The sequence below is a fragment of the Coregonus lavaretus genome (assembly GCF_964263955.1).
Source record: "Coregonus lavaretus genome assembly, chromosome: 4".
Taxonomy (NCBI): Eukaryota; Metazoa; Chordata; class Actinopteri; order Salmoniformes; family Salmonidae; genus Coregonus; species Coregonus lavaretus.
Window position 1 is genome coordinate 64,550,403 of NC_139991.1, and position 16,934 is coordinate 64,567,336.

At 45.5% G+C, this 16,934-nt stretch overlaps 1 protein-coding gene across 1 annotated transcript in view; it reads right to left on the minus strand.

Annotated features, from left to right (window-relative positions):
- The window catches only part of LOC311127512 (F-BAR domain only protein 2-like), a gene marked incomplete at its 5' end in the record, with an annotated part of 46,754 nt that overhangs the window by 21,285 nt on the left and 8,535 nt on the right, over positions 1-16,934 (minus strand). Inside the window, 7 exons of the mRNA XM_084159334.1 lie at positions 20-48; positions 347-419; positions 752-796; positions 7,227-7,323; positions 14,759-14,857; positions 16,393-16,497; positions 16,606-16,758. Coding sequence (XP_084015460.1) covers positions 20-48; positions 347-419; positions 752-796; positions 7,227-7,323; positions 14,759-14,857; positions 16,393-16,497; positions 16,606-16,758 — 601 coding nt within the window. The remainder of the gene's footprint in view (positions 1-19; positions 49-346; positions 420-751; positions 797-7,226; positions 7,324-14,758; positions 14,858-16,392; positions 16,498-16,605; positions 16,759-16,934) is intronic.

A 16,934-nucleotide genomic window follows, 5' to 3' on the forward strand; every position in this document is an offset into this window, starting at 1 on the left:
TATGTAACTGGAAATATACTCACAGCAGGTTCAACTTCTGTCGACTCCCTGAGACCCGCCAAAAGAAACAACGTTACATTTCAGACTCATTTAATATTCTTGGTTAAAAAATAGTTTTTTATAATTCAGTCCAATGAAGCTGAATTAATATTTATCATCATGACAACCCTAATAAAACTAAACATGATTTATACTAATCTTGGATAATTTGAAACAGAATTTAGAGACTGTTCACTAAGCCATCATAAATTAGTTCCAGGCAGTGGAAAGTAAATAATTAAATTAACAGTTTATAAACTACTTCTAAACCCTTTATAAAGCAAGTTTAAAAGTAGAAGCTACACACGTGGAGTCTGTGTCCTTGTTGTCTTTCCGGCGGCCTGGGATCGCAAATGTTTTCCTCTTTCTGGGTTTGGCTCCTAGTAACAAACCCAAGGAGTGCGTGAGAAATGTCTGATTGAAGAAATCTATTTTATCAGACAAATATGACAACTCCAAACCAAAAAGAAAAATCGGAGAAATCAATAACCTTATGAAACACTCATACATTTTTTTGGAGAAGTGGCCAGATAACCTAAAACATTTAGACTTAAAATGTTCCCACACATTTAGGCGTGAAAAAGATCAAGTCTGACTTTTATGAAATTTCACACTATGTTTTTTTTGTTTTTTTGAGGAGGGAATAAACTATAGAAAAGTAGGGCACAAGCACACGTGTGTGTGTGTGTGTGTGTCTGTGTGTGTGACTTACCTTCAGTGGCGATGGCAGTGTTGCATTCTTCAAACTCAATAGGACCTGAAAAGACAGAAAACGCTCATTTAGGTTCATTTGGCACGCATGCACGTGTGAGTGCGAACACACACCAACAAGCACACTTTCACACAAACACACACACGGCTTGGTAGGAACAGAGCGTCCAGCTTGGCACACACACACAATAAACTAAATGGTCCATGCTGATTCCAGAGGGCAGACAGGGTCAATGGCAGAATCAACACAGAGTCTGGTAGCCATCAGCATGTGACTCTCTATCCTGAACCAGGGGAAAACATACAGCACTGCAAATTCATAGCACTCATGGACACATACACAGACACTACATCATGCTACACACGCACAGACACTACAGCATGCTACACACACACACACACACACACACTACAGCATGCTACACACACACACACACACACACACACACTACAGCATGCTACACACACACACACACTACAGCATACTACACACACACACACACACTATTCCTCAGTCACTTTCTCTCTCACACACACAGCAATACACTTTCTCATGGACACACACAGATCTCTAAGACAGAATTTAAGTACTACATAGGCCTACTGTAAACCTGCACAACAGAGACCAAACTGCTCTAAAACAACCAATCAATTAAAATAACACCTGGAATTCAAATTATGCCAGGTGGACAGACGGAACCCACTAACCTGACCTGCCCTTTAGTATACACAGAATGGCTCATAAGGCGGCACGCATGCACAAACACACGCACACGCACACACACACACACTAGGCTACACTACACACACTCTGAGTAAACACACAGAGCTTGTGAGCTGGTGCTATTACCAGTTGTTGTCTTAGCTCTCTCGAATTAACACCTGTGATTGCTTTATGACTCTCTCCCCATGTCAATATGCCTTGCCTATTGCTGTTCCTGTTAGTTCTTATTATACAATTTCACTGTAGAACCCCCAGTCCTGCTCAACCAGCCTCAGTGAGCTCCTTTGTCCCACCCCCCATACACGCGGAGACCGGCTCAATTGGTGCCTCCAGTGATGCTATCTCTTTCATCGTTACCCAACGCTTAGGTGTACCTCCACTGTACTCATATCCTTCCATATCCTTGTCTGTACATAATGCCCTGAATCTATTCTACAACGCCCGGAAATCTGCTCCTTTTATTCTCTGTACCCAACGCACTAGAAGACCAGTTCTTAAAGCCTTTAGCCGTATCCTTATTCTACTCCTCCTCTGTTCCTCTGGTGATGTAGAGGTTAATCCAGGCCCTGTAGCCCCCAGTATCACTCCTACTCCCCAGGCGCTATCATTTGTTGACTTCTGTAACCGTAAAAGCCTTGGTTTTTTGCATGTTAACATCAGAAGCCTACTCCCTAAGTTTGAGTTACTCACTGCGTTAGCACACTCCGCCAACCCTGATGTTCTAGCAGTGTCTGAATCCTGGCTTAAGAAGACCACCAAAAACTCTGAAATGTCCATCCCCAACTACAACATTTTCCGTCTAGATAGAACTGCCAAAGGGGGCGGAGTTGCAATCTACTGTAGAGATAGCCTGCAGAGCTCTATCATACTATCCAGGTCTGTGCCCAAACAGTTTGAGCTTCTACTTCTAAAAATCCACCTCTCCAGAAATAAGTATACCACTGTTGCCGCTTACTACAGACCCCCCTCAGCCCCCAGCTGTGCCCTGGACACCATATGTGAATTGATTGCCCCGTATCTATCCTCAGTGTTCGTACTGCTTGGTGACATAAACTGGGATATGCTTAACACCCCGGCCGTCCTACAATCTAAACTAGATGCCAACAATCTCACACAAATTATCAACGAACCTACCAGGTACAACCCTAAATCTGTACACATGGGCACCCTCATAGATATCATCCTGACTAATTTACCCTCTAAATACACCTCCGCTGTCTTCAACCAGGATCTCAGCGATCACTGCCTCATTGCCTGCGTCCGTAATGGGTCCGCGGTCAAACGACCACCCCTCATCACTGTCAAACGCTCCCTAAAACACTTCAGCGAGCAGGCCTTTCTAATTGACCTGGCCCGGGTATCCTGGATGGATATTGACCTCATTCCATCAGTAGAGTATGCCTAGTTGTTCTTTAAAAGTGCTTTCCTCTCCCCATTCAAAAAATTCAGAACTAAGAACAGATATAGCCCCTGGTTCACCCCAGACTTGACTGCCCTTGACCAGCACAAAAACATCCTGTGGCGTACTGCATTAGCATCGAACAGCCCCCGCGACATGCAACTTTTCAGGGAAGTCAGGAACCAATATACACAATCAGTTAGGAAAGCAAAGGCTAGCTTTTTCAAACAGAAATTTGCATCCTGTAGCACTAAGTCCAAAAAGTTTTGGGACACTGTAAAGTCCATGGAGAATAAGAGCACCTCCTCCCAACTGCCCACTGCACTGAGGCTAGGAAACACTGTCACCACCGATAAATCTACGATAATCGAGAATTTCAATAAGCATTTTGCTACGGCTGGCCATGCTTTCCACCTGGCTACCTCTACCCCGGCCACCAGCTCTGCCAGCTCTCTTCGACTCTGTCAATCACCGCATTCTTATTGGCAGACTAAATAGCTTTGGTTTCTCAAATGACTGCCTCGTCTGGTTCACCAACTACTTCTCAGATAGAGTTCAATGTGTCAAATCGGAGGTCCTGTTGTCTGGACCTCTGGCAGTCTCTATGGGGGTGCCACAGGGTTCAATTCTCGGGCCGACTCTATTCTCGGTGTATATCAATGATGTCGCTCTTGCTGCTGGTGACTCTCAGATCCACCTCTACGCAGACGACACCATTTTGTATACATCTGGCCCTTCATTGGACACAGTGTTAACAAACTTCCAAACGAGGTTCAATGCCATACAACACTCCTTCCGTGGCCTCCAACTGCTCTTAAACGCTAGTAAAACTAAATGCATGCTCTTCAATCGAATGCTGCTTGCACCCGCCTGCCCGACTAGAATCACTACTCTCGGCGGGTCTGACTTAGAATATGTGGACAACTACAAATACCTAGGTGTCTGGTTAGACCGTAAACTCTCCTTTCAGACTCACATTAAGCATCTCCAATCCAAAGTTAAATCTAGAATCGGCTTCCTATTTCGCAACAAAGCCTCCTTCACTCATGCTGCTAAACATGCCCTCGTAAAACTGTATCTCACTGGTCATCCCCAAAGCCAACGTGTCCTTTGGCCGCCATTCCTTCCAGTTCTCTGCTGCTAATGACTGGAACGAACTGCAAAAATCTCTGAAGCTGGAGACACTTATCTCCCTCACTAACTTTAAGCATCAGTTGTCAGAGCAGCTTACCGATCACTGCACATGTACACAGCCCATCTGTAATTAGCCCACCCAACTACCTCATCCCCATATTGTTATTTATTTTCCTTATTTGCACCCCAGTATCTCTATTTGCACATCTATCACCCCAGTGTTAATACTAAATTGTAATTATTTTGCACTATGGCCATTTGTAGTGCTGTATTTATTGCCTTACCTCCATAACTTACTACATTTGCACACACTGTATATAGATTTTCTATTGTGTTACTGACTTTATGTTTTGTTTTATTTCATATGTAACTCTGTGTTGTTGTTGTTTTTAATCGCACTGCTTTGCTTTATCTTGGCCAGGTCGCAGTTGTAAATGAGAACTTGTTCTCAACTGGCTTACCTGGTTAAATAAGGTTTTTTTTCAACAACAAAGAAAAACAACAAAGATCACGCTTAATTTAATGTTCATCAATTATACATATTTACCTCCGAGCTCTTGCACTTGGAATGCCACGCTTCCAGAGCGTGTTGAGAAAACATTAATGAGGGGGTTTTCATTGGGTTGGATATGTATTATCACACACGCGAACATACACGCCAACACACACACATGAACACACACATGAACACCCTATTTAAAAAGCTGTGGGAAAAACCAAGAGCAACTCAGGATGAATATGCGTGTCAATCAATGTACTCCAATGGGAGACTCTTAGTATATGGATGGCCCCATATGATTTTAGCGCAATGATGCAAGTCAACGGTTTGAAAAGCTATTGTCTTATGGTTTATCATAAGCAGAGATAGTAAGATGATGAGTGTGAAATGGTGACTTTTACTTTGTTTTAATAAAAAATGTAAAATTAGAGCAATAATCAATTAATAATAAATACATTAACTAATATGAACACAAGGTTAGAGTGGTATAGTCTATAATATATGGAATAAATATTATTCTGTTAATTATGTTATCTATTTTGTCTGTTGATAGAGCAAACTAGGGGTTCTGTGAATACACAGCCTACCGATCCGTTCCATGTTCCCTTTTGAGCATTTATCTTCTTAAAAGCTAATGCACGACCAGGACACGACGTCTGCATTTAATAGCCTATGGCAGACCAAGGAGGGAGAGAAGAGAGGGGAGGCCAGCCTCGGGCAAGATTTCATTTCCATGGCACTAAAATATCTTGACCTGAAAAAACAAAGCTAATTATATTTTAGTCCAATGTATATGGCAACAGCGGTTCGATGCTGCCTTCCCCAGAGAATGTCAGTTATGGGCAAAATTGACGCATTATTCGACATGCACAGCTCTTGGAGAAGCTCAGGGAAGTGGTAAGTCATGAGAGGCACGCATCACGCCAAGTGACATGGATAAAGTACACCAATCTACTCTCCTGTGCAATATCAGGCCCTCTCCTGTTAGCTCTTCACCGCCGGTGAACCCACACTGATGTGACTGCGTGTTCCGTTCCAATCAAAACAAACGCCACGCTCATCCAAGAACTAGTTCACGTGAGAGAGACCTATCCGCTGCTCCATCCCTAATCCACAGTGTTGACAACAAGCAGTTCCATTTACTAGGTGAAGAGGGATCCATAACCTCCTAAAGTAATCAACAGTTGCTGGCATTGCCAAACACCCATAATCACCAATTCTAAGAGAATAATAATAAAAAACATATTTGAATAATAATGTCTAAAGACTATACTTAGGCTCCTCCACATGACTGACCAAAACTTACTGAAAAATAAAGCATAAACAGAGCAGGAACCTTTCGCCGACAGCATCCTACATCTGACAATATTTACTCACACCGACTACAGCAAAACAACCTACACCAGACACGCCAATCTTACCTAAATCTGCACAGGCCCATTAGGATCTGTTTAAAAATGTCATAAACAGACAGATGACTTTGTTTATGTAGAGGTAGATGTTTCTTTTATCTTATTCCTCTCTGTCACTCTCTCTCTGTGAGGGAAGCATGCAGTCACGCATGAGCGGAGGATGGTTTTTAAAATTGCATATGCTTCACATGGAGCTCGGAGCGGGAAAGAGGGAGGGAGAGGGGCGGAGGGGTTTGCGTGTCTGGCTCGCCGCCAGTTGACAGCTCAGCTGGATATCGGTGAACACTACGAACCCCCCCCCCCCCCTCGCCTAGCAGCGTGTCACTTTGAGATTGTTTCCGTGGTAGAAAGTTTATTCAACCTCTCTCTCTCTCTCTAAAGGCACAGGATCGGCCATCCGTTCAGCTATTTCATCAAGGGACAGGCAGGTTATTTTTCTGACAGGGCCTAGACCGCGGTGCGATCTCTAATGAACAGCTTGATACGGGGAGGAATTCTACAACTGTTTTCAGCCCTCAATTAATTCTGCTGTCAAAACAAATGAAGGCCGGCGCTGCTCGGACGCCCCATCTGGACACAGGGGTCAGGGGTCACCGTTTGTATACACACAAACACACCCCAAGTCAGGCCCTTTGTGTCGCCTACCTGATGTGATGGGGTGCAAGCCCCTGGGAAAGCCACAATGGATAACATTATATTGTCAGATTTCCCTTGATTACTGTAGCATGTCATAGCTTACACAAGAGTCATTGTTGAGTTCCTGATCCCCAAAAGAGCTTGGTTCCGGCTGCTTAGTTCAGTCTGCAGCCTAAACACAGCAGAGTGTGTGTGTGTGTGTGTGCGTAAAGCAAAGCCTCCCTGGCCCCTGTGCTGGTCTGCATTGTGTCACATGCTAACATGAATGTCTGGCCTGACCTGCCTACCTTTACAGCAGATTACAGCTATTGAGTCTGATGGCCTTCTATCACCTCTCATTACTGCTCTCTCATTGGCTAACTCTCTCTCATAGGCCTGTCTCCATCTTAAAGACAGGAATTCACTTTGAAGGAAGTTGCGCCTAAGTAACCACTGATACAGGGTCAGATTCAGCCACGTTGAAGGAGTAGGTATACTGTAGAAGTTAGCCTAAGTAACCACTGATCTACAGTCAGAGTCAGGCATATTGAAGGAGTAGGACAATTACATAAGTTGCTGCTAACCACTGAAATGCTTCACCACTCATACACACCAACATATTTGTAATACATTGATCTGTATACGTGTTTAGGCTATCATGGCAGGTGTGTCTGTGCGTATGGGGAATATTACCTGGTCTCTCTTTGCCCGTTCCTTTACTGTCAGCGAGTTTCTGTATCAAGCCCTCCACAGAGGTGTTCTCCATGTTCCTTTCAAACTCTGTATGGACCTGCAGAGGGACAACAACAAACACACAGGGTCAAGAGGTGCGCTTCGTTTAATTTGGAGTTGCACTTTTGGGACTATTCCATTGGTTCCATTGTACAGGGCAAACTGCTGTAAATCAAGTGCAGCTCAAGTATTCTGGCGTATTTGACCCAGGTCTGGCATCAGTACAGTGAGGCATCAGAATGGATTAGCCTACATTAATACAAGAAATAAGAACTGAAGGTAGAGTGGCAGACACTTGGAATCAGACACACTTGAACTGGTGCTCCTAGGGCCCTCTCCCCTCTCTCTGGGGCTGTGGGCTAGCCTGACAGTCGCTGGGCTGAGCTGCTGGACGGTCATTGAGTCCATTGAGGGCTCACTCTGTGGTAGTACCACTGGGAGGTACTGCTGTGATTAAAACATGGGGCAGTGTGTGTGTGTGTTTGTGTGTGTGTGAGATAGCTTGTGAGAGTGACAGCTCATGTCCTGGGGGACTGCTCTCTGGGTGCCTCATTTTTAGAATGCTCAGGCGGATTGATAAATACAATATGGTTCTGTGCTTTTCACTGTATACTCCCTCTAAAGGACTGGACTGCTACTGTACTACAATACTCCCTCTAAAGGACTGGACTGCTACTGTACTACAATACTCCCTCTAAAGGACTGGACTACTACTGTACTACAATACTCCCTCTAAAGGACTGGACTACTACTGTACTACAATACTCCCTCTAAAGGACTGGACTACTACTGTACTACAATACTCCCTCTAAAGGACTGGACTGCTACTGTACTACAATACTCCCTCTAAAGGACTGGACTGCTACTGTACTACAATACTCCCTCTAAAGGACTGGACTACTACTGTACTACAATACTCCCTCTAAAGGACTGGACTACTACTGTACTACAATACTCCCTCTAAAGGACTGGACTACTACTGTACTACAATACTCCCTCTAAAGGACTGGACTACTACTGTACTACAATACTCCCTCTAAAGGACTGGACTACTACTGTACTACAATAGTCCCTCTAAAGGACTGGACTACTACTGTACTACAATACTCCCTCTAAAGGACTGGACTACTACTGTACTACAATACTCCCTCTAAAGGACTGGACTACTACTGTACTACAATAGTCCCTCTAAAGGACTGGACTACTACTGTACTACAATACTCCCTCTAAAGGACTGGACTACTACTGTACTACAATACTCCCTCTAAAGGACTGGACTACTACTGTACTACAATACTCCCTCTAAAGGACTGGACTGCTACTGTACTACAATACTCCCTCTAAAGGACTGGACTACTACTGTACTACAATACTCCCTCTAAAGGACTGGACTACTACTGTACTACAATACTCCCTCTAAAGGACTGGACTACTACTGTACTACAATACTCCCTCTAAAGGACTGGACTGCTACTGTACTACAATACTCCCTCTAAAGGACTGGACTGCTACTGTACTACAATACTCCCTCTAAAGGACTGGACTACTACTGTACTACAATACTCCCTCTAAAGGACTGGACTACTACTGTACTACAATACTCCCTCTAAAGGACTGGACTACTACTGTACTACAATAGTCCCTCTAAAGGACTGGACTACTACTGTACTACAATAGTCCCTCTAAAGGACTGGACTACTACTGTACTACAATACTCCCTCTAAAGGACTGGACTACTACTGTACTACAATACTCCCTCTAAAGGACTGGACTACTACTGTACTACAATACTCCCTCTAAAGGACTGGACTACTACTGTACTACAATACTCCCTTTAAAGGACTGGACTACTACTGTACTACAATACTCCCTCTAAAGGACTGGACTGCTACTGTACTACAATAGTCCCTCTAAAGGACTGGACTACTACTGTACTACAATACTCCCTCTAAAGGACTGGACTACTACTGTACTACAATACTCCCTCTAAAGGACTGGACTACTACTGTACTACAATACTCCCTCTAAAGGACTGGACTACTACTGTACTACAATACTCCCTCTAAAGGACTGGACTATTACTGTACTACAATACTCCCTCTAAAGGACTGGACTACTACTGTACTACAATACTCCCTCTAAAGGACTGGACTACTACTGTACTACAATACTCCCTCTAAAGGACTAGACTACTACTGTACTACAATACTCCCTCTAAAGGACTGGACTACTACTGTACTACAATACTCCCTCTAAAGGACTGGACTACTACTGTACTACAATACTCCCTCTAAAGGACTGGACTATTACTGTACTACAATACTCCCTCTAAAGGACTGGACTACTACTGTACTACAATACTCCCTCTAAAGGACTGGACTACTACTGTACTACAATACTCCCTCTAAAGGACTAGACTACTACTGTACTACAATACTCCCTCTAAAGGACTGGACTACTACTGTACTACAATACTCCCTCTAAAGGACTGGACTACTACTGTACTACAATACTCCCTCTAGAGGACTGGACTACCCAGCATTTGCTTCTCTCTCTCCGTTGTTTAAAACTATTCTCTGCACAATGTGTCTCTAAGGCATGTGGAGACTGGCTTACATAATGGTATGGTTTATTGTTGTAGACAGAGCGGTCTCCTGATGCCCTCTGGGTGCTATCACGGGAAGGATGGTGTTTGTTTGTTTACTTTGGATGTTAGTGGCGTGTGTGTCAGAGTGTGTGTGTGTCTGTCTGTCGGAGAGAAGGACAAGATAGATGACGAACATGGACTGACTGGCTGTGCCATCTCGCCAAATGATTCAGATGTGCGTGATACTGTAAACACAACAGCGTATGTCCACTCACTATCATGAACACACACACACCATGAACACACACACCGTGGACCCCCCCCCCGACCCCTCCAGCAAGGCAGAGTGCATTAGCCCCCTGCACCCTCGCGAGGGGATGGGGGTTGGGCGTGGGTTGCCGTGGCGAGGTAGAATGCTCACTCCAGCACACGCAATCTGTCAGGTGCTGCAGCCAGCCAGCCACTTGCTGTATCCTGCTGCCGTGAGGGAACATGATGTGACGTCATCACCTGCCTGCATGTCTCAAACACACCCTGACAGACACACACCATCGCCCCTCCTCCAACTCACTGTGATTTTTCACAGATGCACAAAAAAGCACATCAGCTCAAGGGTACCTCTCTCACACACAAATGCTCGCTTACAAATACAAACATTGCACGCACACCAAACACACCTGCCCTCCAAAACACACACACACACTATATATACAGTGAGGGAAAAAAGTATTTGATCCCCTGCTGATTTTTTACGTTTGCCCACTGACAAAGAAATGATCAGTCTATTATTTGGTAGGTTTATTTGAACAGTGAGAGACAGAATAACAACAAAATCCAGAAAAACGCATGTCAAAAATGTTATAAATTGATTTGCATTTTAAATTAGGGAAATAAGTATTTGACCCCCTCTCAATCAGAAATATTTCTGGCTCCCAGGTGTCTTTTATACAGGTAACGAGCTGAGATTAGGAGCACACTCTTAAAGGGAGTGCTCCTAATCTCAGATTGTTACCTATATAAAAGTCTGAAGTTTGCCAATGAACATCTGAATGATTCAGAGGAGAACTGGGTGAAAGTGTTGATGAGACCAAAATGGAGCTCTTTGGCATCAACTCAACTCGCAGTGTTTGGAGGAGGAGGAATGCTGCCTATGACCCCAAGAACACCATCCCCACCGTCAAAAATGGAGGTGGAAACATTATGCTTTGGGGGTGTTTTTCTGCTAAGGGGACAGGACAACTTCACCGCATCAAAGGGACGATGGACGGGGCCATGTACCGTCAAATCTTGGGTGAGAACCTCCTTCCCTCAGCCAGGGCATTGAAAATGGGTCATGGATGGGTATTCCAGCATGACAATGACCCAAAACACACGGCCAAGGCAACAAAGGAGTGGCTCAAGAAGAAGCACATTAAGGTCCTGGAGTGTCCTAGCCAGTTTACATACCTTAATCCCATAGAAAATCTGTGGAGGGAGCTGAAGGTTCGAGTTGCCAAACGTCAGCCTCGAAACCTTAATGACTTGGAGAAGATCTGCAAAGAGGAGTGGGACAAAATCCCTCCTGAGATGTGTGCAAACCTGGTGGCCAACTACAAGAAACGTCTGACCTCTGTGATTGTGGGTTTTGCCACCAAGTACTAAGTCATGTTTTGCAGAGGGGTCAAGTACTTATTTCCCTAATTTAAAATGCAAATCAATTTATAACATTTGTGACATGCGTTTTTCTGGATTTTTTTGTTGTTATTCTGTCTCTCACTGTTCAAATAAACCTACCATTAAAATTATAGACTGATAATTTCTTTGTCAGTGAGCAAACGTACAAAATCAGCAGGGGATCAAATACTTTTTTCCCCTCACTGTACACACACACCTGCAGTGACTCTCTGCACAGCATGCAGGCAAATTGTTGTAAAAATATGAACCAGAATAAACACACAGTAGTAATGAAGTAGTACCAAATATTACTTTGAGTTAAATTGTCTACATTCTAATATATAAATATAATATAATAATATATGCCATTTAGCAGATGCTTTAATCCACATTTTGTATGTAAGGGTGGTCCCGGAATCAAACCCACTACCCTGGCGTTGCAAGCGCCATGCTCTACCAACTGAGCTACAGAGGACCACAATCTCCTCTCAGAGCATAATGTATTTAGATGACCTCTCTTGGCTACATGCAGTCTCTTTACTTTCTCCCCTCCTCTTTCCCCCTCTCCACCCCCTCCTCTTTCCCCCTCTCCACCCCCTCCTCTTTCCCCCTCTCCACCCCCTCCTCTTTCCCCCTCTCCACCCCCTCCTCTTTCAACCCTCTCCACCCCCTCCTCTTTCAACCCTCTCCACCCCCTCCTCTTTCCCCCTCTCCACCCCCTCCTCTTTCCCCCTCTCCACCCCCTCCTCTTTCAACCCTCTCCACCCCCTCCTCTTTCAACCCTCTCCACCCCCTCCTCTTTCCCCCTCTCCACTCCCTCTCTTTCAACCCTCTCCACCCCCTCCTCTTTCAACCCTCTCCACCCCTCCTCTTTCCCCTCTCCTCTTTCAAACCTCTCCACCCCCTCCTCTTTCAACCCTCTCCACCCCCTCCTCTTTCCCCCTCTCCACCCCCTCTCTTTCAAACCTCTCCACCCCCTCCTCTTTCCCCCTCTCCACCCCCTCCTCTTTCAACCCTCTCCACCCCTCCTCTTTCCCCTCTCCTCTTTCAAACCTCTCCACCCCCTCCTCTTTCAACCCTCTCCACCCCCTCCTCTTTCCCCCTCTCCACCCCCTCTCTTTCAAACCTCTCCACCCCCTCCTCTTTCAATCCTCTCCCTTCCTCCTCTTTCAACCCTCTCCACACCCTCCTCTTTCCCCCTCTCTACCGCCTCCTCTTTCCACATCTCCACCCTCTCCTCTCCAACCATCCCCCTCCCTCTTTCCGTCCTCTTTCCCCATCTCCACCCCCTCCTCTCCAACCATCTCCCTCCCTCTTTCCCCATCTCCACCCCCTCCTCTCCAACCATCCCCCTCCCTCTTTCCCCATCTCCACCCCCTCCTCTCCAACCATCCCCCTCCCTCTTTCCCCATCTCCACCCCCTCCTCTCCAACCATCTCCCTCCCTCTTTCCGTCCTATTTTCCTCCTCTCATCTTCCTCCCCGTCTTCCCTCATCTTTCTCGCTTCGCTCTCTTTTCCCGCCCTCCTCCCGTCTCCCCCACGCAGTCTCTCTATACCTCTTGTTCTCTTCCCTCACTCCCATGCAGTCTCTCTATACCTCTTGTTCTCTTCCCTCACTCCCATGCAGTCTCTCTATACCTCTTGTTCTCTTCCCTCACTCCCATGCAGTCTCTCTATACCTCTTGTTCTCTTCCCTCCCTCCCATGCAGTCCCTCTATCCCTAAATGTCCTCTCCTCCTTCTCCCTCATGCTTTAGAGGTTTCCATTCATGTCCAGACTAGAGCAGGGAGAACACTAGAGAGAATAGGGCTAGGCTAACTAGATAATGGCGGAGCCATGCAGACTGCCACGCCACTGTTTAGACCCTAGGCCCAGCCCAAGGCCCAGTCCCTGGTTAACATGAAACTACACTTAAAAATGTAGGCTAGCCAGCGAGCCCAATAGCCAAACTGGGGCTGTGTTCGCCTGGCCGGATAATGTGTGTGTGTGTGTCAATGTTTGTGTGTATGTGAACGAGTGTGTGTGTGTGTGTGTGTGTGTCTGTTTGTGAATAGACAGTATGAATAGTCAGATTTAAGTGTGTTGATGTGTTTGGACAATATGGATTATTTTAAGTGACCGTGTGTGTGTACAGTGCAATGTCGGAGTGTGTACAGTATATTGACAGCGTGTATATTTGTTTGTCTATAGTGCTGGTAAAGTAAGTGTACTGTGTGTGTGTGTGTTTGCATGTCTGGGATGAGTTTGCGTGTCTGTGGTCTAACTGATGAAGCAGTATCTTGCACGATTGGAGTGGCCAGTCTCCCTCCCTCCCTCCCTCCCTCTGATCCCACCTCTTAAAGGGTATTCATCACAGAATCCCAATTACTTGTGCTGCCTGCGCATACTTTGCCAGCTGTTTGGGAGAGCACTCACCCACCTTCAGGCTCTATTTTAATTAAGCCCAGCCAGCCTAACACAGAAACATAGGCTGTGTCCCAACTGGTACCCTATTCCCTATATAGATTCCCTATATGGGCCCTGGTCAAAACCAGATGATATTATAGGAAATAGGGTACCCTTTGAGACATAGACAGGCCGTGTTGTCTTTCTCCTGTTCAGATGCATGGTAACACTGGAGCTTTAGGGCAGAGAGTGGGGCTTTGGTGCCCCCTGTGGACACTGATGGGACTGCAGCAGCACAGGCCACTCCACAGAGTGGAGCGGAGTTTCTTTTCAGTTGTCTATTCCGTCAAGTAGTAAAACATCTAGAATATCTATAACAGAACAATATCTATGACAGAACAATATCTATGACAGAACAATATCTATGACAGAACAATATCTATGACAGAACAATATTTGAGATAAAAAAATTGTGATAATATAATGATGGATGTGGAATTATCAATAATTGAGTTATGTACAGTAGACCACAGTAAAGTCCAGTAACATATCCACACAGAGAGAGATGCCTAGTACAGTTGGCATGCCGTGCCTCTGCTTGTATGTTGAAGGTGTTTTCAATTGGTCGAGAGGGAGTTTTGATCAGTTTTTAATTGGTTGCTATAAACAGCTGAATGGAAGACTTCCTGGTTCTCAGTGAAACTATTAGAGTGATCAAAGACTACACTAATTAATCTGACACAGTGAACCCACTGAGCACTGGGACAGGACACACGCCCCGCCTCACCCCACCCACAGGAATGTGTGTGTGTGCGTGCGTGATCGTGTGAGCGTGCGCATTCGTGCAGTGTGTGTGTGCCGACTCACCTCTCCGATCTGAACGTGTGTCTCGTCAACAGATTGTGTGTATGACTGAATGATATCCTTCATGTGGACGATGTGGCTCTCCTCGATGTCCTGAAATTTCTGGAACACAGAGAGAAAACATACAGGAGTAAATATGCAGCACATTATACATCTCCACTGAGGAGACACTAAACCTGGGCAAAACAAATATGGCAGTAGAAGATTTAGGACCTGGAGTTTTCCCTGACCTGATGTGACCTGATCAGGAACAACTCTGGGCACTAGCTGTAATATATTGAACTAGGACAAAGAGTTTCTGGTCAGGCCAGGTCAGGAAACCTCTGGCCTCTATCATGGGTTAAGATTTCAAAGAGTCCAATGTGTACAACAGAACATATGCACCGTGTCCAATGTAGGAGAAACACTGGGCAGAAAGATTACTCTTGGATTGATAAAAACACATGTATACATTTCCCTAAAAGAGAAACACTTCTTCTTTGTGCCCTAGCCACTTCCTTCCTGTGTGTGTCGTCTCTATTTGGGTGGTCTAGAAACGAAGGCACACCAACACACAGATCCCACTGCAGCACAAGGTGCTAATTATCCAGGGCGGGCCAGCCATGAGATACACAGAGCGGGGCTCATCTCTGGGCTCTGGAGCGGTCTGTGTGTGTGTGTGTGTCTGGGCTCTAAACGATGGTGTTTACTCCCATCCAGGGCTGGCTCTGACTGGGGAGAGTTTGGGGTAAACCGAGGAGAAGGACTATAAATAATCATAAGCTGGAAAATCACAGCGTGGATAGAGAGGGAAGATGAGTGTACCTGACCTCATTAACATGGATATAGGCAATCTCTTACACACACACATCCATGATTGCTCCAGCAAACACTACCACAGCTAGTGTACACACTCAAACACATGACACACAGAGTACATTCACAGGCGAGCACACTTGCTTAAACCCCAGCGTTCACATCAGCTTACAGACAGTCAGACAGACAGTTACACAGACAGTCAGACAGTCAGACAGACAGTCAGACAGATACACAAACTTGAAACACACACAAGTGATGTCACAGAAGACATGTGTGCCTGTGCCGTGTTTAGAACTCATGTGCTGAATTTGAGAGGAGCCATTGACTGATCTTAGGAAGCAGAGCTGCCCTGCTGTTGTCTCGGAGGGAAAACAGAAACGCTGCCCTAACTCAAACCAGTTTGGCCGTGTGGCTCGCTGCAGTGCAGGATAAGGAGGGTAAAATACTGTTGTCTGATTTGAATTTGGAGTTTATCTAATCAGTCGTTCAGATGGTTCCAATCAGAGTTTTCCACAATGATTCCGTTAGTGAGGAAATAACACAAGCTGAGACGATGCAGAGCAAAGAACACACACAGCACGGAATACTGAGCGGTAGACACGCACACACACGCACACACACACACACACACACACACACGCACGCACACACACACACCCAAGAGCCTTAAAACATGCACACAAAGCACATACTAGAGTAGAGTACACCACACACAAAAACAAGAAACCCACACAAACACATCGTCCTGTGGTACTAGAAAGTGGATGGAATACCCACACACAAACACATTGTCCTGTGGTACTAGGAAGTGGATGGAATACCCACACACAAATACACACCTGTGCAGTTTCAGCCATCTTCTGTTCAAACTCGGACTTGGCTGTGGCGTATTTTTCCACAAAGCCCTTGTAGGTTTCCGTGGCTTTCTTGGCCTTCACTCCAGCCTGCAGAGATCAGAGACAGACAGACAACAGGAAAATGGCCATCTGTTTTCATGTGTCACCTAGTATAGTTTAGTCTGGTGTTCTTACAGTAAGTCTAGTGTACAGTACCTTGTCCACATCTCGCTGTGTGGCTCCCTCCTTGCGGAGTCTCTCCTGCTCCACAGTTTTGGCGTTATAGTTCTCCTTGGACTTCTGTAAGGCTACCCCAGTGGTCTGGATGGTCTGGACGGCCTCCAGTGTGGACGCCACCTCCTCCTTGGTCTGAGCAGGACAGAGGAAGACAGCAACCATTGAAACACTTCAAACACATTCATTTTAGTGTCCTTGTTTGAAAAGTCCATGATTGAAACCACTTAATGGAAGCAAAGATCATTAAAACGGTAGAAAGTAGTTTAGCTAAAATGGCAACTTGACATTCTGTGTGTGTGTGACAGTGT